This window comes from Cnephaeus nilssonii (genome assembly GCF_951640355.1).
Source record: "Cnephaeus nilssonii genome assembly, chromosome: 4".
NCBI lineage: Eukaryota > Metazoa > Chordata > Mammalia > Chiroptera > Vespertilionidae > Cnephaeus > Cnephaeus nilssonii.
Window position 1 is genome coordinate 79455163 of NC_137075.1, and position 26057 is coordinate 79481219.

The 26057-nt window shown below is 43.9% G+C and overlaps 1 protein-coding gene across 4 annotated transcripts in view; it reads left to right on the top strand.

Annotated features, from left to right (window-relative positions):
• The window catches only part of SYNE2 (spectrin repeat containing nuclear envelope protein 2), a 306555-nt gene that overhangs the window by 192145 nt on the left and 88353 nt on the right, over positions 1 to 26057 (top strand). For 3 of the 4 annotated variants that reach the window (XM_079769558.1, XM_079769560.1, XM_079769559.1), the window contains 12 exons: positions 1590 to 1712; positions 2938 to 3120; positions 6111 to 6242; positions 9201 to 9404; positions 9963 to 10037; positions 11689 to 11796; positions 14310 to 14426; positions 17746 to 17976; positions 21269 to 21451; positions 24111 to 24239; positions 25436 to 25557; positions 25697 to 25838. In XM_079769558.1, the coding sequence (XP_079625684.1) occupies positions 1590 to 1712; positions 2938 to 3120; positions 6111 to 6242; positions 9201 to 9404; positions 9963 to 10037; positions 11689 to 11796; positions 14310 to 14426; positions 17746 to 17976; positions 21269 to 21451; positions 24111 to 24239; positions 25436 to 25557; positions 25697 to 25838 (1749 nt within the window). The remainder of the gene's footprint in view (positions 1 to 1589; positions 1713 to 2937; positions 3121 to 6110; positions 6243 to 9200; positions 9405 to 9962; positions 10038 to 11688; positions 11797 to 14309; positions 14427 to 17745; positions 17977 to 21268; positions 21452 to 24110; positions 24240 to 25435; positions 25558 to 25696; positions 25839 to 26057) is intronic. The other variant, XM_079769561.1, reaches the window with a different exon arrangement.

Sequence of the window (26057 nt, forward strand, 5' to 3'; positions counted from 1 at the left end):
TTTTTAAATAACTTTATTTATTTTAGCTTGAAACATAATGCCGTGTTTATTTAAGGATTAATTACCATAGCAAAAGCAGGAACAGTCAGTCTTAATTATTTATCTTTTGTTTCTCAATTACATTCCCTACACGACACTTATGTAACTTCAGGGAATAATAACATTAAATATTCTTAGTGATGCATATTCCAAAAGTTTTAAATGCTTCTACAATTTTTTATGGAAATTATCCTAAAATGCATTGTATACTTTTATGTACCTTTTTCAATATGAAGTGCAGACAATAATTTCAATATAATTTAACTTTTCCTTGTAATTTGGATATATCACTATAAAGTTACTATACTTACTGCTTTACTAGTTTATAGTTATGTTTTGTCCTATATTGAATGGCTCCAAACTGCTATAATTTGAAACCCTCAGTCTATTTCTGTGTAGCTGTTTCTGTCCCCTTCACTATTAGCTCAACTTTTTAATTGCTATCAGCCTTGAGATCTAGCGGAAAGGTCTGAAGGCCCTCTTACAGTGGGAGTGGACTTCAAAATGTGGGCTTTATTTATAGCACAAATCTCAGCATTTTCACTTTAAAATTCTTGGCCAACTTCTAGAGGTTGACATTGATAAGAGAATAACCCCTGGACAAATGACCTATTGTTTAAATTAATCGGAGTAAGTTTTAAAGTAGTTAGGGACTCTTAGACTGGCAACAGCTCATTAGGGGATTGGCAGGAAAACCCTGTCCCTTTTCCAGCTCCTTGTGTGTTCCGTTCCCAAGGGTGACTTTATCATTTCACTTCAAGTGGTGGGAATGTATAAAATGCTAGACCCACTTGTATTCGAGTGTTTAAACACATTCCAAAGATAAACCTAAAGAGATTATAGATCATGGAGGATTTGCTTAAAAATGAATTCAGATGTACACTACCGACGGTCCCCAATTTACAATCGTTTCACATGAGATTTTTTGATTTTGCGACGGTGTGAGAGGGAGACACATTCAACAGAAACCATGCTTCAGGTTTTGAATTTTGATCTTTTCCCAGCTAGCAACATGCAGTAAGATACTGTCTTGTGATGCTGGGCAGTGGCAGTGACCGCCCCTCCCAGTTAGCTTCCCTACAGTGTTCGATACTTTTGCCCAACTGTAGGCTCATGTAGGTATGCCGAGCATGTTGAAGGCTCAGTCAGCTCTGATGTTTAGTAGGTTAGGTATATTAAATGCATCTTCGACTTAATTATATTTTCAATTTACAATGGGTTTATCAGAGCATAACCTCATCATAAGTCAAGAAGCATCTGCACTTTTGCTCCCACGGTATAAGTAATTGAAAACTGGCTTTATGAGGATCTTGAGCTCAACAATGTGTGAGCCATGCTTTGTAGTGTAGTATGCTATTAGTAGAATAACATTTTTTATTGAAAACAATCAACATTATCTGAGTAGCACCTGTTTAGTTTTTAAGAGGTATTAAGGTGGCAAACCTATTTTGGTTAAATATCGGAATAAAATGAATGGCAATAAATTGTGTCGTATAGATTATTAACATACAGCATATACTGCATGAGTGTTTTTGTTTCTGAAACTCTAGGATGTGGTTGCTATTGAAACTGAGTTAAAATCAATGGAGAAAAGAGTTTCAAAAATCAAAGCTATTCTGTTATCAAAAGAAATATTTGATTTTTCACCAGAAGAACATCTCAAGCATGGGGAGGTAAGCATGGATCCTTATTTAAAGTATTTTCTCATTCCACTTACTATGTTTGTTTTTAGATATGTAATAAAAAGTATTTAGTCTTGCCACAGTAATAGCACAATAAATTTGAAAGAGATATTTATGAATGACTATAAAAATCGTGTCTTAAATCATATAGTACTACCTATATGAAGATACTTCTTCTATAGGTTATTTTTTTCATTTAATTTCTTCTAAAAATTTCAAAGTTTGGAAAGTTTGAAGTAAACCCTCGTTGTTTAATAGTCCAAGTAGCTTGAGACTCTAAGTCTGGAGAGCTGAGTTCCAGCCCCAGCTATGCTCCTTCCTGGCTCTGTGACTCTGAGCTGTGAGTTAGCATTTCTTGGATTGTCTTTCATATCTGCACACTGGCATTGCAGCGATTGCGTTGGGCAGTTCTAATGTACATAGAGCCCCGAGCACTAACTGGCACACAGATGTTGATTCGCCCAGTGGTTAGGAGCGTGTGCTTGGGGTCAGGCAGCCTGGGTTCTCATCCCAGCCCTGCTCTTGACAATCTGACCTCAGCTCCGTCTTCTCACTTCTGTGACCCAGTTTCTTCACCTGTGAAATGGCAGGTCTGATATGTACCTCCCAGGGCAGTTGTGAGGATCCAATGAAATGATACATATGCAGTACTTTGCAAAGTGAATAATCTCTTCTCATGAATTGATTATGTAAATCCACGTTTCTATGGGTCAGGTGTCATTAAAGCAAAGTAATTACACCTTTGGGACGTATCACTTTTGACAGGACAGTGCTGTTCATTCATAAGCATTTTTTGAGAACTCACTCTGTGGGGAGGCCCGTGCTAGGTGCGGCTCCTATGACAGTGAGTACGTGCAGTACCTGCTGTTACACAGCTCACTGCCTGGTGACAATTCACAAAGCAAAACAACAGTTCTACGGGGGGGGGGGGGGGGGGGGGGGAGGGGGGGATGGGAAGGGGGGAGAGAAAGAAGGAAAGGGTTGTCCATGTGCATAATTTAGAGCTAGGAGGTGACTCTTGCCCCAGGCATTCTTTCCTAAGAACTTTAACTACCAGATCACAAGTAGTATTGCAACCCTTTTCAATCTGAGCTAAGGAAATGTTTTAAAAATTAGACCTATAGAGAATAAATTATACTCTATTATGGTTTTGAATAATTAGACTTTGCAGTGGCATCGTTTTCACTTGTGAACCATGTTATCTGATATAATTAAGGTCATACTTGAAAATATACACCCTATGAAGAAAACCATTGCTGAAATAATGTCTTACCAAGTGGAACTGAGGTTACCCCAGACGGGAATGAAACCCCTGCCTGTATTTCAGCGGACAAATCATCTTTTACAAGATATAAAGCTGTTAGAAAATGTGACTCAGGAACAAAATGAGTTATTAAAGGTGAGTAGTTTATGAGGACAGCCAACTTATTGGGTGAGCATATTCAGCAGAAACTGGTTTTGTTTTCAGTTTCAGTGGTTGGGTAGATCAAATTCCCATGACAGGAAGGTGCTGCCTGGGTTAATTCTCTTTGGCCTCTTCCTGTGCTATTACCCATTTGATGTAAGAGTGGGTATCTTCTTGCTCATATGGGACTAAGGTCATTTTCTCAGCTCTTAACTCTTATTCTGGTTGAAGACATTAAAGCATAGTTATGGTCTATTTAATTCCATTCTCCAGTTATTGAAGACCTACGTGGATAAAATGCCATGGGAAGATATTCAAACTTGAACAGAGCACTTGCAATCTCATGAGGTCGACAGACTCATGCAGTAGTCATCCCCATAATAATCTCTTCTCATAATAGTCACTTTCCTATTCATCGCCTCATTTTATTCTCAAGCATTCGATACATCTTATGTTTACCTGTAAGGAGACTAGTGTCAGAAGGTAGACGACTCGCTTAAAGAACACCGCGTTCATTTGTGTTGGGATTCATTTGTGCACAAATGGGGACAAGAATTTGAGTTTCTAGATTCCAGTCTCTTCCTTCTAACGGATGACCTCTTTCAGTCTCTCCTCAGAAGTTCCTCCCCTCCCCCGCCTCCCCTTACATTTGGTTTGAGTTCCAATCTCAAGTCAGGCATCATCATTAGATAGAAATTGCATTTCACTTTGGTTTCTATTCCTACAGCAACAGCCACTCTCACAAGAACAGAAAGTTGCTAAAGAGCCTTAAATTCCACACTCTTTTTTCAGTCCCCTTGGTAGGATCCCCTTCTCCTGCGTTTCCTGATTATGGATGAGTCAGGGTAGGAGGAAAGGTTTATTTTCCCTTCTCCCCCCCAACCCCCCGGCTACTGCTGTTTTCTTCCTCCCTCTTAAGTTTCATTCACATTTAGGTGGCCCCTCTGTGTTCCCCTAAGATTTTCAGGGCACTGTAATCTCTACATGGAGGCTAAACTCATCTAGTCTCTCTGGCCTGGCCACTGATCTGCTGACGTTATTTCCTAGCACCCCCAGGGAGAAGGAGATCTGGCAGTCAGTGTACTGTTGTTTTTTTTTAATCCTCCCTGAGGATATGTTTACTGATTTGAGAGAGAGAAAAAACAGCAATGAGAGAAAGAAACATTGATCGGTTGCCTCCTATATGCTCCCTGGCTGGGGGGATAGAACCTGCAACCTAGGTACATAACCTGACTTCGAATCAAACCCACAGTCTTGGGACAAACACTCTCATCAATCAAGCCACTTGGCCAGGACTCAATGTACTATTTTTTAACAATATAAATAGAAGAAACCAGAACAACATATAAGATTTTTAAATATTTTTATTTATTGCTTTTGAGAGAGAGGGAGAAATATCGATGTGTTGTTCCACTTATTTATACATTCATTGGTTGCTTCTTGTATGTGCCCTGACCGGGGATTGAACCTGCAGCCGTGGGGTATCGGGATGTCATTCTAACCAAAGGAGCCACCCGGCCAGGAGATATATAAAATTTGATCTATTACCTTCAATTTTTTGTGCTTCCTGGTCTCCTGGTCAGTAAAAGAAAATAACAGTCCTAACTGTGCTCAAAAGTGGCTTCTTCAAAAGATGAAAGAGAGGGAAATAGAAGACAACATTATATTTTGTGTCAAATTAGGGATCAAACTGCGCTGCTAAAATTTTCCACCTTACTGTGTTGGTGGAAATCAGATGTCATCTCATAATTCAAAGCTAAGTAAGCCAGTGAGAATGAAAAGCATTAGAATACGGTCCATTTATTTTAATTCCTGCTTTAGATATTGGAAGTGCTCTCGTTGTGGAAAACGAGACAAATCACTTTCAGGGCAAGTAATGGGATGTTGCTCATTAGAGTGGGCTGGGGAACAGGTGTGTGCAGCGAGCATAGTTATTCATTTCCAGCCTGCAGCTGAACGTATGGTTAAATATTAAAGAAAATACAAGGAAGAATTCTGTGTGGGCCCGAAACTTTGTAGTCTAAAAGACATGTTGCTTCATTGTGAAAGCATACCAAGGAAATTCTAGACTTGCTTTTGAAGTCCATTTCTTCCCTTCATCCTACTTTGATCATATTATTTATGATCAGCTTCCGGCTCTCCTGCTCCCTTAACACTAGATTCCAAGTATTGTTCTGGTTAGTTTTGCTTTATTCTGCCAACGCACAGACTGCTCTCGAACCCTCAACCTTTTACTCATAAAATGTGCCTTCCTGGTCCCAGTGGATACCAGGTGAGGATGTGGCCGGAATGGGAAAGTCTTGTCATGTCTCACCTTCCATGCCCTTTCTGCTCTGATTCAGTAATGTCACCTTTCTGTGTGGAAAGCCTCACATGAAAAATGAATTTAAATGGCATATGCAACTATCAGTCATTTTATAAAACTTAGCAACTTTCTATGAACCTGCCATAAAATGCTCTCCAGAATAAGCCCAGCGGACTGGAAATACTTACAAGCAAGGCTGTGTCTACTTAGATCTCTCCTCCAGGCAGTGCACAGGTGCCCGACATCTGTAGAGCATGAAGGTCCGGTGCCAGCTTTGCCAGTGTTGTCCTCTGTATTTAGGCTACCATTTCTTCCTTTTCTTTTTTAAAACATATTGTTATTGATTTCATAGAGGAAGGGAGAGAGGGATAGAAACATCAATAATGAGAGAGAATCACTGATCGGCTGCCTTCTGCACGCCCCACATTGGGGATCGAGCCCACCACCCCGGGCGTGTACCCTGACCAGGAATCGCACCATGACCTCCTGGTTCATAGGTCGATGTTCAATCACTGAGCCACACCGGCTGGGCGAGGCTACCATTTCCTATTGAAATCTGTCTGGGTGCATGTTTGCTGTAATTGATTGGAACTTGTGAGGGGACTGGACATTGGAAGCAGTCCATTGATCTGTTCCTTAGATGTGACCAAGGTTGTTCTTTTTGGGATTTATTTTATAGATAGCCATAAAGCAGACTAATGAATGTGATGAGGAAATAGACCACTTGAAAGAGATGTTAAATAATTATTCAGCTGAGTTCTCCCCTGAAGACATGTCACCAGACCAGGCTGCCAGTGTGCCGCACATACAGGTATGTGTTTTCCATCCATCCTACAACCATTTGCTAAGCCGTTGGTGCCTAGAAGCCTTTGTGACGGTACAGTCTTTTTCCTACGTTTCTCTTCCGATTGAAGGTGTTTTAGGAGTTGTGTTTACTTTCCATTCCTATTTTATAAAATAGGTGAAAATCATTATCAAGTGTCCCAGTCCTCAGCTTGGCGCAAATTGACCTGAATTTGCTCTGATACCGAAGAAGCTCATGTAACACAGGATGTTTGGACAACCTGACTTTCTGGCTAGCTTTCTAGGGTAGGGGTCACGCGGTGTGGGCTGACCTTTAGAGGTCAAGACCAGGTCGCTGCTCTAATGAAGAGCTCCATATCCTAAGCAGTATTTCCTTATGCCATAACTACCAGTGTCAGGGGCTTGCATGGTGACCCTCTACGGTAGGGGTTTTTCCGTTTTAGTTTTTGAATCAGAACTTCTATAAAGAAAAAAACCTGCTTGTATGGCAAGGATTGTAGAGAGCTGCTTTTTTCCTGCCATCAAGTTCAGGCAATTGCTGTGGTATCCAAAGCCAGGTTGCACCACTTGCTAGCTGTGAGACCTAGGGCACGTTCCTTAACCTCACGGCTGAACCAGAGGAATCCAAGGTGACACAGCTGTTAAGTGATGAACTCAATAAGGCAGACCCAATATAACAAAGACTCAGTATTATAAAAATGTCGCATTTCCCTTCACATTAAAAAATTTGAGCCTCCCCCAAAAGAAGTTTAATTTATGTTGTATCTACCGAAATAGAAAGAAATTAAAGCTCAGAAATGTAAAAAAATATTTGGTTAGTTATCCTATATAATAAGAGGAAATGCTAATTATCTGTTACGCCCTGAGGCGTAACGACCCACCGTGTAAAGACCGGATCACGGATCTGCAGGAGGGTGGGGCAGCGAACTACAAGAGGGCCACCGGAGAGCTACAGGAGGGGGCAGGGCAGCAAGCTTTGAGGGGGAGGAGGGGGGCAGCAGCATGGATTCATGCGCAGGGCTACTAGTTTTAAAATAACAATAATAAACCCATTCCATATTAATAGAAATAACAGTTTTATAGAAGAAATATTTTCCAGAAAAAAATATGCAGAAAGAGGAATACTGTACAGCTTTGCAAATGTCGTTAAGGTCTGGCTGGCCAGGTTCTCATCTGCTTCTGCATTCCATCCGCTGAGCTCTGTGGTTTTCTTTAAAGTATATAAAACAATCCAACCTCTCAAGACATGTACATAGGAAAGGGGAATATTTTAATGACCCTTCTGAATAAGTGTCAATATTCTTTGAAACTACACTAACCTCCAACAGGTAGAACTTACAAGTTTGGCATCGGAAGCTATTCAGTGAACTCTTCGTATCTGACCTGGTTTGTCTTGTACAGGGCAGAGCAAAAGTAAGTTCACAGTTGTGAGTATGTGAAACACAGAGTTTATTCCTGTATTATTATTTATTAATTAATGTATTATTTTCCATATGAACAACTGTGAACCCACCTTTGTCCCCCACCCCCCACCCCCGTACTTTGAATGGCTCTTTCCACCATGAGTGAGTTAATGACATCATGCGTGGTCATTTGGATAACATGGCAGACGCCACACTGAGGCGGCTGCTCAGTGCCTCCCGCGCCTCCACCGCGCGGGCTCTGCCGGCGCCGTTCCTCCACGTCTGTCATCTGATGGCCGTGGTACTACGTTCGCTGGTAGGCACTGTCCCCGTGAGGTTTAGTGTTTCCTCCGATTTAATTCAGTTCTCACATCACAAAGCCATCACAAGAAGATTACCTTCAGACAGAATGACATGTTGAGGTTGGGATGAGTGCGGGAGTCGGGGAGCCATGGGGGCTGGTGTCAGGAGGGCCGGGTCTGTGCTCTCACAGCTGCAACTCTGGGAAAAGCTTCCTCTGGACCTCAGAACGCTCGCTTACAGGTGTGGACATGTGCGGTTTCTCTGTCCGTAAAATAATGAATGACTATGAATATCTGTAGGAAGGATGGATGGATGGAACGAAGGAGGAAGGAAGGAAGGAAGGAAGGAAGGAAGGAAGGAAGGAAGGAAGGAAGGAAGGAAGGAAGGAAGGAAGGATTTAATGAATACATAAGGAACAAAATTCAAATGCCTGAAGTTTTGCAAAAAAAGGGAGCAAGGAGGTCTTATGACTCAGCACTTACTGCAAAGCTCAGGCAGGCAGTGATGCCTTTCAGGGGTGCTAGAGAGGAGGATGTCGGACTAGGTGACACCTGCCGTTCTTCCACGTCTATGATTCTGTAATCCTCGTAGACAGACAGTGGGCATCTCATTCTACCACGTATAAGACATTTAATCCCACACAGCCATCATACAAAGTCTTCAAGTACCGTTGCTAGGCTTGGAGTCACCTGTCATTCCCATAGTGAGTTGCACCTCGTGGTACCTTTATTTATTTATTCCCATTTGGTAGGAAGCTTTGGCCGTGAGGAAAAAGGAAATGGATTCAGTAACACTAAAGAAGGCTTCAAAAGCAATAGTAAAAGTGTGAGATTTCTAACCTTGTGTTCTCTCAGTGGTTCCCAAATGTTAGTCTGCTCACGGATCTCCTGGGAGCTTGGGAAAGTGCAGGCTCCCGGGCCCTGACCCTGTGGGTTGTGTCCAGTCAGTCCTGTGGCCACTACAGCCCTGGCTTCCAACCACGGGCACACATCACAGTCACTCATGGAGCTTGTCACATATTTCTGAGCCTCCAGAGATTGACGGACAAGGTCTAAGGTGAGGCTAGGGCATTCTATAAGCCTCTCCAGGTCGTTGGGAGACGAAGCCAGGATGCAGAACTAGACTGTTCCGGAGACCAGCTCCTGGCTCTGCAAACCAATGGCACAGACAAACCTTCATCCCCTCTCCCCATGGAGGCCGGCTCCTGCGGGCACGCCCAGGCCTCCGACATCCTCAAGCAGTGCACTCTCTCTGCACAGGGAGAAGTCGAAGGCATTGAAAAGCAGATCATGAGTCTGAGCCAGAAAAAGGAAGACCTGCTGGTGGACTTAAAGGCCGCCGTACTAAACCTTCACCGGCATTTACAGCAGGAACAGCAAGAATTAGAGAAAGACAAGGAAATGCTGTCACCAGGAGCATCGGAAGACGATGGCGTGGCCGAGAGGGATGTGTCTGAGTGGAAGGTGGGTATGACTGTCATTGATGCTGGTCCCACATTCCGTAAGAGCTTCACGTGGGTAGTCGTTTTCACCTGGAACACCTGTGGCGTCTGGGTCTATGGCCAATAGGAAAGGAATTTTAGAAAGTGGAGCTCCTCCATGTGAATCTAAGTCTTCAGGGGGCGTCTGTTCTGGGCTCCACAGAACTCTTATGCCCGAGTTCCTTACGGAGCTGCTGATGAAGTTCCTCAGGCAGGTGGGTGGGAGCCACTCTTCAAAAATCTTCTTACTGAACAGCCCATTGCAGACTCCAAAATGAGGCCAGCACCTCTCCCAGCCCACCCTGAATCCACGTCAGGGAAGCACATTTTTGAATTGTTTGGTGAGGACGAGGCCAATGAAAAGGAGATGAGACTTGACTGGGGCACGGTGTTGGTCTGGAGTTGCCAAACCCAGGGGGCTACGTGTGTAGGTGGGCATCTTGGATAAAGCGAATGAATACGTAGCTCCGTAGAAATGCAGCCAGCGGGGTCCTGGCGGTGTTGAATGAGCTTGGCCGCAAGTGGGTGCCCTGTCTTTCAGCTGAACCGAAGAGGCTCCCTGCCGTTCCTGCCAGCGGTCAAGGAAGAGGCGGAAGAGAGCTCCCTGAAGAGTGAGGTAAGGACAATGATTCTCTCGTCAAGTTTTGTGAGAACCGAAATCTTCTCCCAGAAGGTCAGTGGGAAGATCTCAAAATGAAAGGGAACACAAAGATTTTTAAAATTAATGCCTGTATTTTATAAGGGGGATTGAAGTAGTTCTCTTCTGTTATTAACGTTGTTTAAGTGCCTCTAAACCTACTTCCTGCCAGCGTGGGATAAATGTAATTCAGACACTCTTGGTGGCAGAAGGAAGATGAAGTTCTTTGTCGCATCCTGACTCCTGAGTACTTTCTCTGACGTTTGGAGAGTGTGCTGTTTGGTTGCTACTCCTGCTGTGCTTTTCATAACTTTAGTTTGTTTTTTGGGGTTTTTTGTTTTGTTTTGTTTTTTAAATATATTTTATTGCTTTTTTTTTACAGAGAGGAAAGGAGAGGGATAGAGAGTTAGAAACATCGATGAGAGAGAAACATCGATCAGCTGCCTCCTACACACCCCCTACTGGGGATGTGCCCGCAACCAAGGTACATGCCCTTGACTGGAATCGAACCTGAGACCTTTCAGTCCACAAGCCAACGCTCTATCCTCTGAGCCAAACCGGTTAGGGCCATAACTTTAGTTTTTCACATTTGAATTACTTTTGTCATCTAAAACAGCATCGCCAAGGACAGGAAGAGATGTGTTAGCAACTAATACTGTTGCATTTGAACTGGTTGAATGAGACAGTTACAGTTGTCTTTCCTGATTCCAATTTCTATTTCATACCTTAAAAACTAAAGTTAAAATGGAACTTGTGTCAAAAGAAAAAATATTATATTTTTTGTCTCACTTGTAACGACCAGTCGTTTCACTGCTCATTTTATAGATGGTTAAATAGCTCCATTGTCACACAGAACACCCTGTTGTCCTATAGCACTAGGACTTGGTGGAGCTGAATACAGGTGTACTCTGCTCGGACCATCGGACAGTCTCAGAATAAAGGGGGTACCAGGGGCTAAGAAAAGCGTGCACGTCATATGACTCTCATTTGAGACCTGTGTTTGCTTTGAGCTAATATGTTTATAACATCCATTGTTCGTGTTTGACAACAACAGCAAAAATTCACGTTCATCAGCCTGTTGTATTGAAATTAGCCTTTAAGGTTACATTTAACAAAGTGAATTAAATTCCTAAAGCAGTTTTAATGTGAGCTGACTCCCAACTTTTTTTCTTTTTTTAATCCTCACCCAAGGATATGTTTTTATTGATGTTTTTAGAGAGGAAGGGAGAGAGTCAGAGAGGGAAACATCGATGTGCAAGAGAAACATCGATCAGTTGCCTCCCACATGCACTAAGACCAGGGATTAAACTCGAAACCTAGATATGTGCCCTGGCCAGGAATTGAACCCACAACCTTTTGGTTCACAGGACGACACTCCATCCAACTGAGCCACCTGATCAGGGCTGACACCCAATTTCTTAGAGTATTTTTTAGGCTTCAGGAAGAGCAACCCCATTTAGATATATGATTTAGTGAGCCAGAAAAAGATGAAAACTAGGGGGAGAGGTGGAATTAAGGCTGCAGTTACACTGCCTGGCCAGCGATGTTTTGTATAAAAGGGATGAGTAGGATGCTGGTTGTAATGGTAGGAAATCACTTCCCTCTACTGATCAGTTGATTACTGTGTTAGAGCGGAGATAAAGCGAAGCCATCTTCTGGGTCTTGGTCTTTCCTCTGGAAGCATGACAAGGACAGGGAGGAAGATACAGCATCCTCATCCTCTGGCACGATCATTCAGGTAACGGTGGGCCTGGCACACGATGGGGAGGGCGGGCAGGGCTGGGAAGGTGAGGAAGTCAAGGGAAAGAGCTTCTTGTTTGGAAGAATGCTCAGTGGGGGAGCCTGCTGGGCTGGAAATCGAAAGCCTGTCACCATTACCTCTGCACAAAGGCAAAGGCCACCAAGTCCTTGCTTATCATTGCATTTCTGTTTTGCACTCAGTGATGAAAGGAGAGTATTTTTCTGAGGAAAACTCAGTATGTGACAATCCAAACTGACAAAACAGAAATCTCAAAGGAGCACCCAAAAAGTTCACCCGAGTGTTTCAGAGTGTTTAACACACCGCTCTTTGGGGAGTAGCTGGGGGAGGAGTCTCTGCATAATCCTTTTCTTGAACAAAGTGGTGTGTGAGATAAATGAATGAAGTGAGTTTTTTTGTTCCTAATGACCTTCTAAATCTTCTCCAATCTCTCAGAACAGAGGGCGAATGCCCTCCCTTTAGAAAATCACAAGCTGACGTAAGCACAGTGCTTTTCCCTTGTTCCTGAAACGTGCCTTCATCCTTAGGATCCATACACTGCCCACCCCTGCCTCCTGCCCAGGGCGAACCCCTCCCCCAGGTCCAGCCAGTCCTTTCATTTCATTGGCCCAGGGCTCTACTTGTACCTGCATCTCCAGTCTCTGCCTTTATTTTTGCCATCATCCTATTCCAGGCAATTATTACTTCCTCTGTAGACTTTGGGAGTAACCTTCTCCTTGGGCGACAGCCTCCAGTCATTTTTCCTAATACGTCCCATACAATACTGATGGCTTTTCATAAAACCATTAACCATCTGCAGTAAACGTTCATGACTCTGATTATCTCCTGAATAAAATGCCAACTTCTTAGCCTGGCACTCCAGACTTTCATGATCCCGACATACCTTTCAAATTTTACCTTTAGTTGAAAGTTAAACCAAGCCAGCTAAGCCAAGCTTTACCTGTAGCTCTTGGCTCATACCTTTTTAATGGCAGTGACTGCTTTTAGTAGAAGGAACTGAAAAGTGATGTTTTTGTTGGGAACTGTTGGATGCTTTATACTATGTGTCATTGTTTAATCATCACAAGCATGAGTGAGGTAGACTATATTCCCATTTTAAAAATGAAGTAAATGAGACTCCGTGCCCAAGTTAACTTGTCCAAGATCATACAACTTATAAGTAGAGCAACCAAGATTGGTTGATGACAATGCCCATACTCTTTCCACCACATTATGTTAATTATTTGTGTGGGTGACATTTTTCCCATTTTTCAACCTTGGTTAACCTAATAAGTGAAAGTGCTGGATTCATTTAAAATGTGATACACATGATCAAACTTCCTTCTAGAAGGACTATATCAATTTTATTCCTACCCAGAGTGCTCAGAAGTGCCTCTTTTCTGTTCCCAGACTGATACTGAATTTTTTTTAAAAATCCTCACTCAAGGATACTTTTCCATTGATTTCTTTAGAGAGAGAGGAAGGGAGGGGGAGAGACAGAGTGAGAAACATCTATGTGAGAGAGACACACTGATTGGCTGCCTCTCATATGTGCCCCAACCAGGGCCAGGGATTGAGCCTGCAACCGAAGTATGTGCCCTTGACCGGAATGGTATCTGGGACCCTTCAGTCCTCGGGCCAACACTGTATCCACTGAGCCAAACTAGCTAGGGCGATATTGAATATTTTTAATCTTAGCCAAACTTAGCTAGTAGTTTAAATTAAATTTATATTCTAGGAGCATTGAATATCTCTTTAGGTGCTCATAGGCTTTTGTGTTATTTTGTGAATTGTTTATTCATGGCATTTGACTGGTTTTCTATGGAGGGGCTGATGTTTTCATTATTGATTTATCAGAGTTATTAATATATTAAGGATATTAACACTTTATAAGTTGTTACCCAATCTGTTATTTCTCTTTAAACATAGATTGTGGTACACATTATTTTTGTTGTTATACTAACATTCTTTTCCTTTATTGTCATGCTTTAAAAGTCCTTCCCTACTCTTACATTAGAAAAATATTCACTCATATTTTCTTCAAGAATTTTTATGGTATAACATTTACATTAAATATTAGAATTCATTGTTCAGGGTGAAACAGGATCTAGTTAATATTTTTCATGAAATGCCTGGGTAGTTCTTCCCAAGTTTAGAAATACATCTTTTCTCCCACTAGTTGAAATGTGGCCTTTATCATACAATCTCCTTTAATTTCAATTCTCACAATAATCCACTGAAGTGCATGATTCTCTGGATTCCATATGTGCTCCTCATAAACCAGAGAGCTTTGGAGAACTGAGGTCTTTCCAATAAAGACAAACCTGAGGAAGGTGATGTTTTCCTAAAGAACAGACTTTTCTCCTGAATGCACCTGACTTCTCTGGACATTTCTGCAAGCGGGCGATTTGTCAAATGAGCAGGTGCGGGAAGAGTGGCCTGCGTGGCCACAGAACAGGACCTTTTCCGGAACTCTAGGACCTTTTCCGGACCTCTGATGCTTTTCTTCACAGGAGGCAGCTGGGAAAATCAGCACGTGTGATAGTTCCGCGGCACAAGTTCTTGCAGCAGGCTCACTAAACCCTGAGCGAGGCCCAGCATTTTCCCCGAGCCCCGACCAAACGGAAGGGGTAAGTCCCTGTTGGTCACAAGCCAACTGCTCAGGCAGCCGCGCACCTAGAGGTGACAAGCTTTCCGTGTTTGGCGATACTCTCCGTGTGTGTGGTCAAGCTGGAGAACTGGAAGGTTTGCCATCAGATGTTCACATGGGAGGAGAGCATGACCCTCGCTCACCCTTTGTCAGGGTGAACTCGCCTCTCCACTAACAACCACGTCTTTCTGCCGTAGTCATTCCTTATGGGGGCCGTGAAAGTGGACGAGAGCCATTATTGATTAACAACGGCCCATTACATCAGAGGCATCTATGTTTGCTGATTAATCCTCAGATTAAAAGGTAGATTAATACCTATCATAAGTTTACAAATGAGGAAATCAAAATTCAGGGATTAAAAGTACGTCTGTGAGGTGAGGAATAAGGAATCAAACCCGGAATATTCCAATCGGCTTTCCTAATTTGAATATTAGGACTGACAGACGTGAAACCAAGGTAGGGTTGGCCTCACTAAATAAAACGCCACCTCCCTGCCCCAGCAGCGTGTCCAGTATCTGTGCAAGCGCAGTTAGGTTATGCGCTTTAGCCAGGCAATTTTGCATTTTATAAAGAGAGTGTGTGTGTGTGAAACGAGGAGACATGCATATGTTTTTTTAGAATTGACTGTAAAGTAGTATGTAGTAAATTTAAAGGGTGGGCACTTGGGCATGAAATATGCATAGCTGCAGCAAAAAAAAAAAAATGAGCTTATATTTTAACCGGCTCCTGTTACTTAGATTAGTGATGTGTTGATGCAGAAATCAAGCGGTATGACCTTCACTGAGAGGCTAACTTGGATACCAGAGAGTGGGCTAAATTATGTCAAGAATGTGGATGTGTAGCCTCTAAGGCATAATGAAAGCAGGGATTGAATCCTGGTTCCACTTACTAGTTGGGTGACTGTCGGCAATTTCTGTAACCCCTCTGAGCCTCAGTTTCCTCCTCTGTACATTGGGAGTAATATCGGGCTTGTGGTGTGCCATGCTGAGGTGGTCTGTGCCTCACACGGAGCCCAGCCGCCTGGCTCATAATAACCCAATGAAGGATTCGATATTAATTAATGTACAGCTGTGCTACAGAGATGATGTGGCTCTATCACATGAAATACTTGTGACAATACTTTTTAGTCCTCCCAAGATGTATAATCATAAAGCATTCATTTAAATCTCTGCGTTCAGAGTTTGGGGCTATCATTTAGCAGGGGTGCTACTGATGTTGAGCAGGAGTGCTATTGTGGGGAAATAACTGTGGGATCAGACTTAAAAGGTCACAGAGCTGTGTGACCTTGGGCAAGCACCTACGTCTGGGCCTGAGCTCCTCAGAAGCAACGTGCTGAGGTAGAAGGTGTGTGAACTGACTGAGCGTTAAGTGCACTTGAGCTTCTTTGACTTTAAAAAGAGGTGGGTGAACTGATTGCCGGCAGGTTCCCCAGGGCACCTTCAGCTACTGACGTTCTGTGGTCGCAAATGTTCCTTTTCTCTTCCATTTACCTCTGTATTTCTTTTTTCAGGTTCACATAACTAGCAAATAAAGCCCAGATTAGTTACCGAGCTTCCTGTTTCCTCATGAATTCAGTGAATTAGTGAGAAAGCAAAGAAACTAAATCTTGTCTTTTTAAAAATGTGTGTGGCATATGATGGGTGCTCAAATAATATTTTTAAATAAATAAGGAAGGTCCATTTGTTACACAATATTAATAAAATGTTAATATTAGCAGATTGTTATCTCAGGTAACAACAAAAAAAAAAGGATCCCAAAATCTTTGCCAATAAGACAAAAGCAATATCTAAATGCTAGAAAACAATCAGAGGACTAGAAATTGATGTCTGGCAGTAAAATCACACTACTGTTGCTTTTCTTTAAAAAAATGAGAATTAAAAAAGAAATTTAAAACAGGCCAAGCCATGAATGGAACTGACTGTGTATGAACTGCAGAGAAAACAAGGGAGCACTTCTAAATTAAGAAGGTGATTCTTGCTCTGGCCAGTGTTGTGCTAAGTGGTTAGAGCATCAGCCCGCACACCGAAGGGTCGCAGGTTCAATCCCCGGTCAAGGGCATATACTTGGGTTGTAGATTTGCTCCCTGGCCCCTGTTAGGGCTATGTGAGAGACAACAAATTGATGTGTCTCTCTCACATCAATGTTTCTCTCTTCTCTCTCTCTTCCTCTCTCTACCCCACACCCCTCCCTTCAACTCTCTCTAAAAATCAATGGGAAAAAATATCTTTGGGTGAGGATTTAAAAAAACCAAAACTTTGTATTTCATCCTAAACATAATAACATATGTATTGATCAATAATTTTGTGGAACAAAACACAAATCCTTAGTCCTACAGAAATTTTTCTAGAAGGGTTAATATACTCTTTTGACTATTCTGGAAAAGGATGTGGGAAGCAAATATCTTTCTGTATCAGATCATCTCTTACCTCCAAATTGAAAATATCTGTTATAGAATTATTAGAATATTTTCGTCTGTTATCTAGAAGAAATGTTTCTACTGGATCAATAAACAACCTTGTTGTTTCAGTATGAAAAGAACACATCACACTTTTTTTTATGCCCTACTATCAGCATCTGGTCCTTAACTCAATAATATTTGAGTATCCAGAAGGTGAAAGTTAGTGTTAGGAATTCCCTCTGAAGAGTAGGAGAAAAGTTTCCAGATTACCTCACTGGAGCTCATGACTAGACTTCAGCTACAAGTACAGATGAGTAAGGGCATGTATGCTGGGGGAAAGGGAAAGCTAAAATACTGTATAATCTAGTGAACCACCTGAGAAGATGTTAAGTGTGTGTATATTTCCTTGTTCCCCGCCGGTGTGTACAGATCTCCTTGTTGTTTGAACAGAGCGCACAGCAATGTAAGCATTGCTCAATCGTGTGCCACGCAACTATAAACACCGGCCAGTTCGCCGGAGTGTTTCAGACACACACCCACACGCACACCCTCTCACGACACTCACCTGTCTCCCGGGGCCCGCGTCGCATGCCCTGGGAGCCTGTTTGCATCCTCTGTGTCCGGGAACACTGTACCTGTGTACCTGCCGATCGGCTGCTTGGAGACCTGGGCGCCGGGTCACGTGATAGTTGCTATGAGTGTGGAGGTGCAGTTTTCTTTTCTTTCTTCTGCTCTTGTGCGTGTGCGTGTGTGTGTGTGTGTGTGTGTGTGTGTGTGTGTGTGTGTGTGTTTTTCTCTTAACTGGGGAAATGCCGCGAGTCCACAGGTCTTTGCAAGCCCAGGTCTGAAAACTTTGGACTCCTGACTTTTCACTGCTGGATTATCTGTGGATTTATCTTAGGGTGCCACACCTCCTATCAAGGCTGCAGCCCTGGGCTTTTCCATCGAGCAAGGAGCTTTTCATTCCCCGGCGGAGAACCCTAGACCCGAGCCTGCTGAAGTCCTCCATGCCTGCAAGACCCAGGTGGCCGAGCTGGAGCTGTGGCTGCACCAAGCCAGCGTGGCATTCGAGCCGGAAACATTAAACGCAGACATGCAGCAGGTGGTGGAACAGCAGCTGGTAGGGTGCCAGGTAAGGCTGCTGGGTTGGAGTTCAGGGCTTGCCTCCTCACCAGTCACCTAGTGTCTTTGCCAGTTTCTCTTAAAGCGACAGTGTGTTTCTTTCTGTTACTCCGACCACTACATTTATCTTGGCCTCAACTTTCTGTTCTCGGTGTAACTATTTGAAACGATTCACGTAAACAGCGTATTTGGGGAGACAGTGGTAGTGGATGAGAGCGCAGAATCTGGAGTCCACATATTTGAGGAAGTGAACTTGTCACCTCATTTCCTTCATAAGCAGGTTATCTCTTAGGACTTTGCCAGGATTAAATGAGATCAGGTATAAAATGCAGTGTCTGAGGTATGAAGGATATAAAGAGTGTTTAATAAATGCTGTCATTTTTATTCGGATTAGTAAGTTCTTTGAAATTTCATTCATCAGAAACGAAACTGAAAATCCAGATTCACAAGGTTGCAGACCCAGCATCCAAGGCTTTGCTGTCCTTCACTATGACCACTCCTGCTGCTCCCTGGGCGGGGCCGGGGTATACACCTGCTTGCCTGTAGCCACTTGAGTAACCTTTACAGGCTCAGCCTACAGGTGGGGAATCCCTGTCTGCATCCCTCCCGGGAGGGACTACAATGATGATTTCACAGCAGCATAACTGAGTACGCCTCCCCCAGTGGTGCCGAGACCAGCCTTGGACCAGCGTCTCTGCCTGATTGGCTCATTTGTCTGCCGCGGTGGTCCCCAAGGATCAGGACATCCTCTCAGGGGACCCCCGTATCACCTGCCCGATCCCAGCGAGCTTGTCCAACTCAGCCTGTTAGGGGTAGCCCACCCAGGTCCAAGTCGGACACGCCTCTCCTTTCATTCAGGCCCTCAGTCGTACAACATCCAGTGCCTGCCTAGCGGGCTCCCCACCCCCCGGCAGGCAGACTGACCTCCTTCCCTGGACAGCTAAGCACCTCTGACCCTAAAAGTCAGCTCTGAGGGGTGGGTTCACTCAAATACTGTCCCAGCCGCCTGGCCTGGCTGACGAGGCAGGGAAGTCTGACTTGATCTCAGCCTAAAGTCCAGAAGCCATGAGGCCCCGGAGTCTGGAAAAGATGGTGCTGAAGCACAGAACAGTGCTGTGCTGAACTGAACTATGGCCTTTCAAATGCAGAGTACCAGCCCCTTGAGGCCATCCAGGGTCAATTTGCCAATCGATTGTCCTGCTGCCTGGGTGGACCCCATCCCGATTCCTTGATCATCACCCAATTCCCTGCTTGGACCACGGGTGGGTTCAAGGATTTGGGGGCTGCTCAAGGAAAAGACTCCACCACAAGGTGGCGATAGTACACAAGGAGCTTTATTTGGGCAGGATCTCGGTGGACTGGGAAGTCCCCCACAGGAGGAGACCTAGAGGCATGGGATGGGGTGGGGCCACCACCCGGAAGGGGAAGAGGACCAGGAAGCTCCCGGTGGATGGGGAACCCAGAGGAGTCTTGTGTGTCTAGGTAATGGCTGCGAACCCTGAAGGGCAGTAGGGGCTCCCGAGTTTGTCTTAACCATGGCTAGCCGGTGTGGGGTCCAGTTTTGAGTTTGGGGCCAGCGGGATTTGAGCGAAGGGTCCTGGCCTGCTGTGAATAATGAAACCTAGGGGCCGTCTTTGGCTTATTTACATAACACCATGGCCCATATGGTTTAATCTTGCAACATAAAAAGCCTCTCAGTGGTCTGTGAAAACGCTAAGTTCTCAGTGGGAAAATGTCCAAAAGACAGGTGCAAACCGATTAGTCGGGGAAAATTATATTCGGTGATTTGAGAAGAAATGTTCAGCCTTGATTATTTAAAACATGTGAATCAAAACAGCTATTGTCTTGTTCCTACATTACATTGGCAAAAATGATATCATCCCAGGAAACCCTGGAGAAATGGCTCCACTCACGTCTGATAATTTTGTCTGTTGGTTCAATGTTCAGGGAGGGTCAGCTGTCAGCATAAATAATGTTCATCCTCTTTGACCTAATATTTTTTGACCATTACTTTGTTTACCCTCTGAAAACAACCCCCCTAAAAATGTTTATGACAATATTAATTATGAAAGTGAAGAACTGGATATAGCTTAAAAGCTTAACAGTATTCCTGTTAAGTGAATCATGGGTTATGAACATATTAAGTATATATCAAGCAGCTAAGTGGGAAAACCAAGCACAAAATTCTAGTACACTTTGTTTACAGCCTCTCAAACATCTGTGAGTTCCTATTATTTCAGCTTAGAAGAGTCTACGCAGGCTACAAGGAGTTTACTTGCATAGAGTAGTTATAAGGCATACTATTTGGGGGAAAATTTTTTTGGCTGGTTTTTCCTTATATTTCTCTCAAAGAACTGACCCCGTTCTTAGCCACGCACTGAGTTTTCAGCACAGGTGACCACAGTGCGGGACGGTGGGTCCGAATGCGCCTGCCGCACTGTGTGCCCAGCCAGTTGGCGTGACTGTTTGGGCTCCCGAGCCCCAGAACAGGGCAGACTTGATCCGTCGAAGAGGAATACAGTGACGGTGACTTACTGGGAAACTTGCTTCATCCACCTGAGTTATTTTTAGACCCATGTGTAAGTTGGCCAGTTCTATCAATGACTTAGTGTTTTAGGTTTCCTCTGTGGCCTTCTTCTGGTATTTTGGAAACTTATTTGGCTTGAGAAAGAAAAGGAAAAAGAGCAAGGGAAAGAATTTTCAAAGAGTTTCGTGGAATTCTTTTTTTTTAAATTACTACTCAACACTTGCATTGCAACAGAAAAAGCTTAGAAAGGTGGAAAAAAATAATAGTCGTCACAGACTATGTATCAAGCACTGGCCAAAGTGCATGGATTTAACTCCAATTCATCAAAGTGACCCCAGGAGGTAAGTTCTGTTAATAATCCCATTTTACAGATGAGTAGAGGCACACGCATGCAAAGTAAGGCGCCTGAGTTTACCCGGCTACCAAGTGGCAGGGCTGGGATATGAACCCAGGTAGTCTAGTTCCAGTGTCTGTGTTCTTAACCACTGTGCTATGCTGCGTACATTCAGCTGTGTTTTCTAAAGTGATTATAGAGTCACTTGCTTTAGAGAATGACAGCTGCAATTTGGGTTGGTTTGGTTGCAACCCTGTTGAAAAACAGGCATTATGTGCAAGTCTGTCCCCTCCCCGCCACACACACCCAAGGTCCCTTCCAACCTGTGTTTCTGGCACTTCTTATAAACACTTAGGGAGAGGGCGTGAATCAAACTTACATTGGGATATAACACTGATTCAAGACCAAAACTATGACTCATTCGATGCTTTTATTTCCTAGACGATGCTCACAGAGATTGAGCACAAGGTGGCCTCTCTGTTGGAGCACTGCAGAGACCAGGGCTTGGCGGACAGCGGAGCCACTCAACAGGAGGCCGAAGCACTGGCCTTGAAACTAAAAACTGTGAAGTGCAATTTGGAAAAAGTCCAGCTGATGCTTCAGGAGAAGTACAGCGAGGACCAGGTAAGATGTGGCTGTGCATAGACAGGTGTGCGGATGTGTGGTTACGGTAGACCCATCAGGAAGGAACTCTGGGTGGAGATGCTGAAGCAACCAGAGACATCACCCTTAGGGAGGGAGGATTGCGCCTCTTCACACTGTAAAGGACAGGTGCACTGCCTGTTGTTATTGGTTTCATTTTGCTGTGCAGTTTTCCTATCTAGGTGGTTAGTGATGGCATTGGTTTGGTTTGGGTCGGTTTGGTTGGGTTGATCTTGCTGGCAGTGAGGTCTGGCGTAAGCCTTCTTCATAAAAGAAGGACGCATTTCAAAGAAATTTTGTGACTCCAATGGACTGGAAAACAACATTTTTATAGATAAGATTAAAATTTGACATCGGAAACATTAACCCATTTCTAGGGTACTTTTGTTATTCGTTTACAAATATTCAGATGTACTGATCATAGTATCATAATATTTAAAGTGTTCTTGTGACTTAAAAGTGTTCTGTGTTTATAAATGCAAATGTACAACATAGGATAGGATCTTATTACCTAAGATTTTCATCTGTACTTATGAGACGGTTGTTCTTACTTGGAGGACTTTTATTCACAGAAATAAGATGAGCTGCAGGTAGACAAGCCACATGGTTCCCCTTTCATCCTAATATATTCCTTTAAAAAATGTTTTGCCCTAGCTGGTTTGGCTCAGTGGTTAGAGCATCAGACTGTGGACTGAAGGGTCCCAGGTTCAGTTCCAGTCAAGGGCACATGCCTGGGTTGTGGGCTCAGTCCCCAGTTGGGGGCGTGCAAGAGGCAGCCGATCAGTGATTCTCTCTCATCATTGATGTTTCTATTTCTCTCTCCCTCTTCCTTCCTCTCTGAAATCAATAAAATATATTTTAAAAATAAATAAATAAATAAATAAATAATCTACTTTTGTGTTAGACTTAGGGACATTTTAATTTATAAGCATAATACTATTTCTCTTTTTGATTTCTTTATTTTACTTTCTTCTTAAGGAAAAAAAAATAGATGTCCTGACTTTTATTTTATTTATTTATTTATTTATTTATTTATTTAATTCTTCATTGTTGAAAGTATTACATATGTCCCCCTTTCCCCCTCATTGTCCTCTCTCAGCCCACCCCCGCCCCCCAGCCCAGGCCTTCACCCCCCTGTTGTCTGTGTCCATTGGTTATGCTTATATGCATACAAGTTCTTTGGTTGATCGCTTACCTCCACTCCCATCCCCCCATCCTCCCCTGCCTTCCCTCAGAGGTTTGACTCTCTGTTCAATGTGTCTATGTCTCTGGATCTATTTGTGTCCTGGCTATTAGTAATTGATTGGATGAAGGAAGTTGAAGAAATGATAAGGTGGCCCCTCCATCCAGTGTAGTGGTTTTTGAAGTTGTTAGGAAATAATGTACATTAAGTCCTAGAATGTAATTATAGTAAACTAGAAGCCCGGTGCACGAAATTCGTGCACGGCGGGGGGTTGTCCCTCAGCCCAGCCTGTACCCTCTCCAATCTGGGACTCCTGGAGGGATGTCCGACTGCCCTCTCACAATCCAGGACTGCTGGCTCCCAACTGCTTGCCTGCCTGCCTTCCTGATTGCCCCTAACCGCTTCTGCCTGCCAGCCTGATCACCCCCTAACCACTCTGCTGCCAGCCTGGTTGATGCCTAACTGTTCCCCTGCCAGCCTGTTTGCCCCCAACTTCCCTCCTCTGCCAGCCTGGTCACCCCTAACTGCCCTCTCCTGCAGGGTTGATCACCTCCAACTGCCCTCCCTAGCAAGCCTGTTCCCTCTCAACTGCTCTCCCTTGCAGGCCTGGTCCCTCACAACTGCCCTCCCTTGCAGGCCGGGTGCCTCCCAACTGCCCTCTCCTGCTGGCCATCTTGTAGTGGCCATCTTGTGTCCACATGGGGGCAGGATCTTTGACCACATGGGGGCAGCTATATTGTGTGTTGCAGTGATGATCAATCTGTATATTACTCTTTTATTAGATAGGATAGAGGCCTGGTACAGGGGTGGGGGCCAGCTGGTTTGCCCTGAAGGGTGTCACAGATAAGGGTGGGGGTTCCCTTGGGGTGTGGGGCGGCCTGAGCGAGGGGCCTGTGGTGGTTTGCAGGCCAGCCACGCCCCCTGGCAACCCAAAGGGAGCCCCTGGTATCTGGAATTTATTTTCCTTCTACAATTGAAACTTTGTAGCCTTAAGCGGGTGAGCCCGGCCAGGGTGTGCGGAAAGCTTTGCTTCCCCTGTTGCCGCCGGCAACCCTGGCCTGCTCTCTCAAGCTCCATTCTGCCGCCATTTGTTTGAATTTGTTTACCTTCTATAATTGAAACTTTGTAGCTTGAGTGGAGGCTTAGGCCTGCAACGGCTATGGAAAGCTTGGCTTCCTCTGTTACCTGGGAAACCTTGCTCTCTGTGGCTGTAGCCATCTTGGATTGGGGTTAATTTGCATACTTGCCCTGATTGGTCAGTGGGCGTGGCTTGACTTGTGGGTGTGGCTTATGTAGCGGAGTGATGGTTAATTTGCATATTACCATTTTATTAGAGAGGATAACAGAATGCAGACATTGACTTCATATAAAATGTTTCCATTATGTAGTCTCATTATCTGAATTGAAATTAAGTGGGTCCTCTTTTTAAGTAGCCTGCCATTATAAAATCTTTTGCAGCATTCCACCATTCTAAAGAAACCTTCGGAGCATCAAAAAGTTCTCCAACCAGATAACCTTTCTGAATTTGAATCTGTTGTCATGGAAAGGCCGCAATTCGCCAGACAAAAAGATTTCCAGCAGCAGGAGGTAATGTGAGCCCCTAACGGTTGTAAGGATAAGAATACTATACGGAATTTCCCCTTGAACTAAATACTGAACTAACTGCCTGTGGAGCGTTTTCCTGGGTGACTGAGTGGAAAGTGTGATGTGCAGTGTTCCTGTGTATGCAGCAACTCGGAGTTGTTCTTTTTAACATGTTTTATTTATTGAGAGAGAGGAAGGGAGAGAGACTGAGAGAGAAACATCGATTTGTTCCACTTATGCTGGGGTGTTTCTCAGCATCTAGAAGGGTTCAGGAATCTGGAGAAGGGATTGCATGTAAATTAATAAAGAGACTAGAAATATAAATTTGGAATACATGGGGGAGCCAGAGGAGACTTAGCTATAGTCACCAAGTTTCCCCGAGTCTTTGGACCCCTAGCTTTTTATTAACACAAATTGCCCTAAGGCAAAGCAGATAAAACATATCAAAGGCAAGGTCTGGTATACAGTAGGCATTGTCAGGTTGGAGGAACTGGGCTGTTCTAGTAGCAGGCAATAATATATGCAAATCTTTAGGTTTGGGGAAATGCTTTCAGCCATTCCAGCAGGCAATAATATGATTCAGCCCTGCTGAATATAGAAGCCCATCAACCTTTTGAGGACTTCTTGCATTTATTATGACATGCTGGAATTAGCTTCCAGCACACTTACTTATGCATTCATGGGTTGCTTCTTGTATGTGCCCTGACCCGGGATCCAACCTGCAACCCTGGCGCATCAGGATGATGCTATAAGCAGCTGAGCTATCCGGCCAGGGCAGCAACTCGTGGGTTTTGAGCGTGTACTGTGGCATCAGCTGTGCTTTCATCTTCCGCAGCCGGGGACACTCTAACGTTGATACTTGACTAACTTGTATCTTATATCAAAGTAAGTGTGTATCTTCAGGATGATCTTACCTGTCCCTGCAACACCGCTTCCCCTGTTTTAAAATGTGTCAGGGTGTTTTTGGTGATTTTCCGTATGTGCTACATATGTAAACAACACTTGGTTGTTGTGCAAAATGTTTTTAAGTAGGCTTTTTGAAACGTGAACGTTGATGAGCATAAGCAAGCAAAAGAGAGAAATAGTAAATAATGATTTAGGAAGTGGCACAAAATCAGACGAGCTGAGCAGAAGAAACCCGTGGATAGTCATTGAAAACCCTGATTGATTGGACCATTTGAATCTTGTTTCAATTATAGGTCCTGGAGTTGAAACCAATGGAACAGAAAGATTTAGTCAAATTCATAGAATTGAATGCTAAGAAAAAGTGGCCCGAGGATTGCCAACATGATAAAGATACAACTCAGAAATCACCTGTGAGGTAAAACGTTTTTAAAGAGTTGGCTATCCAGTAGTTTGGTGGTTGGGAGAATTACGAGTGTTTCTTATAAAACATTGTTTGAACGTAATAAAACGTCTGTAGGTTGACTGTTCTTTGCACCTTTTGTTTTTCTTGAAAGCGGTGAGGCATCTAGCCCTGAGAAGGATGCTCCCGACTCGGACTTGTCACACCAGGACCGAAATGGGGCTAAGTGGCGATATTTGCATCAGGAGCTCTCACCAAAAATACGGCAGCCTCTGCCCCCGCTCGTGGAGCCTCAGGTCAGTGTGTTTCTGCGCACAGTGAGTACGCGTGCTGTCTTAGAACGTCCAACAAGCACTCAGTGGATGCACAGGCATGCTCTGCGTCGCGTTGCAGGTTACTTTCAGAGAGCAAGGATGCCAAGTGGGTGTTTCACTTGGCTGACCCCTTCCCACCCTCCTGGAAATCAGCCTTACTTAAGTGCCCCCCTTTTCCCCTAACCTCCTCCTGCCTTTGGT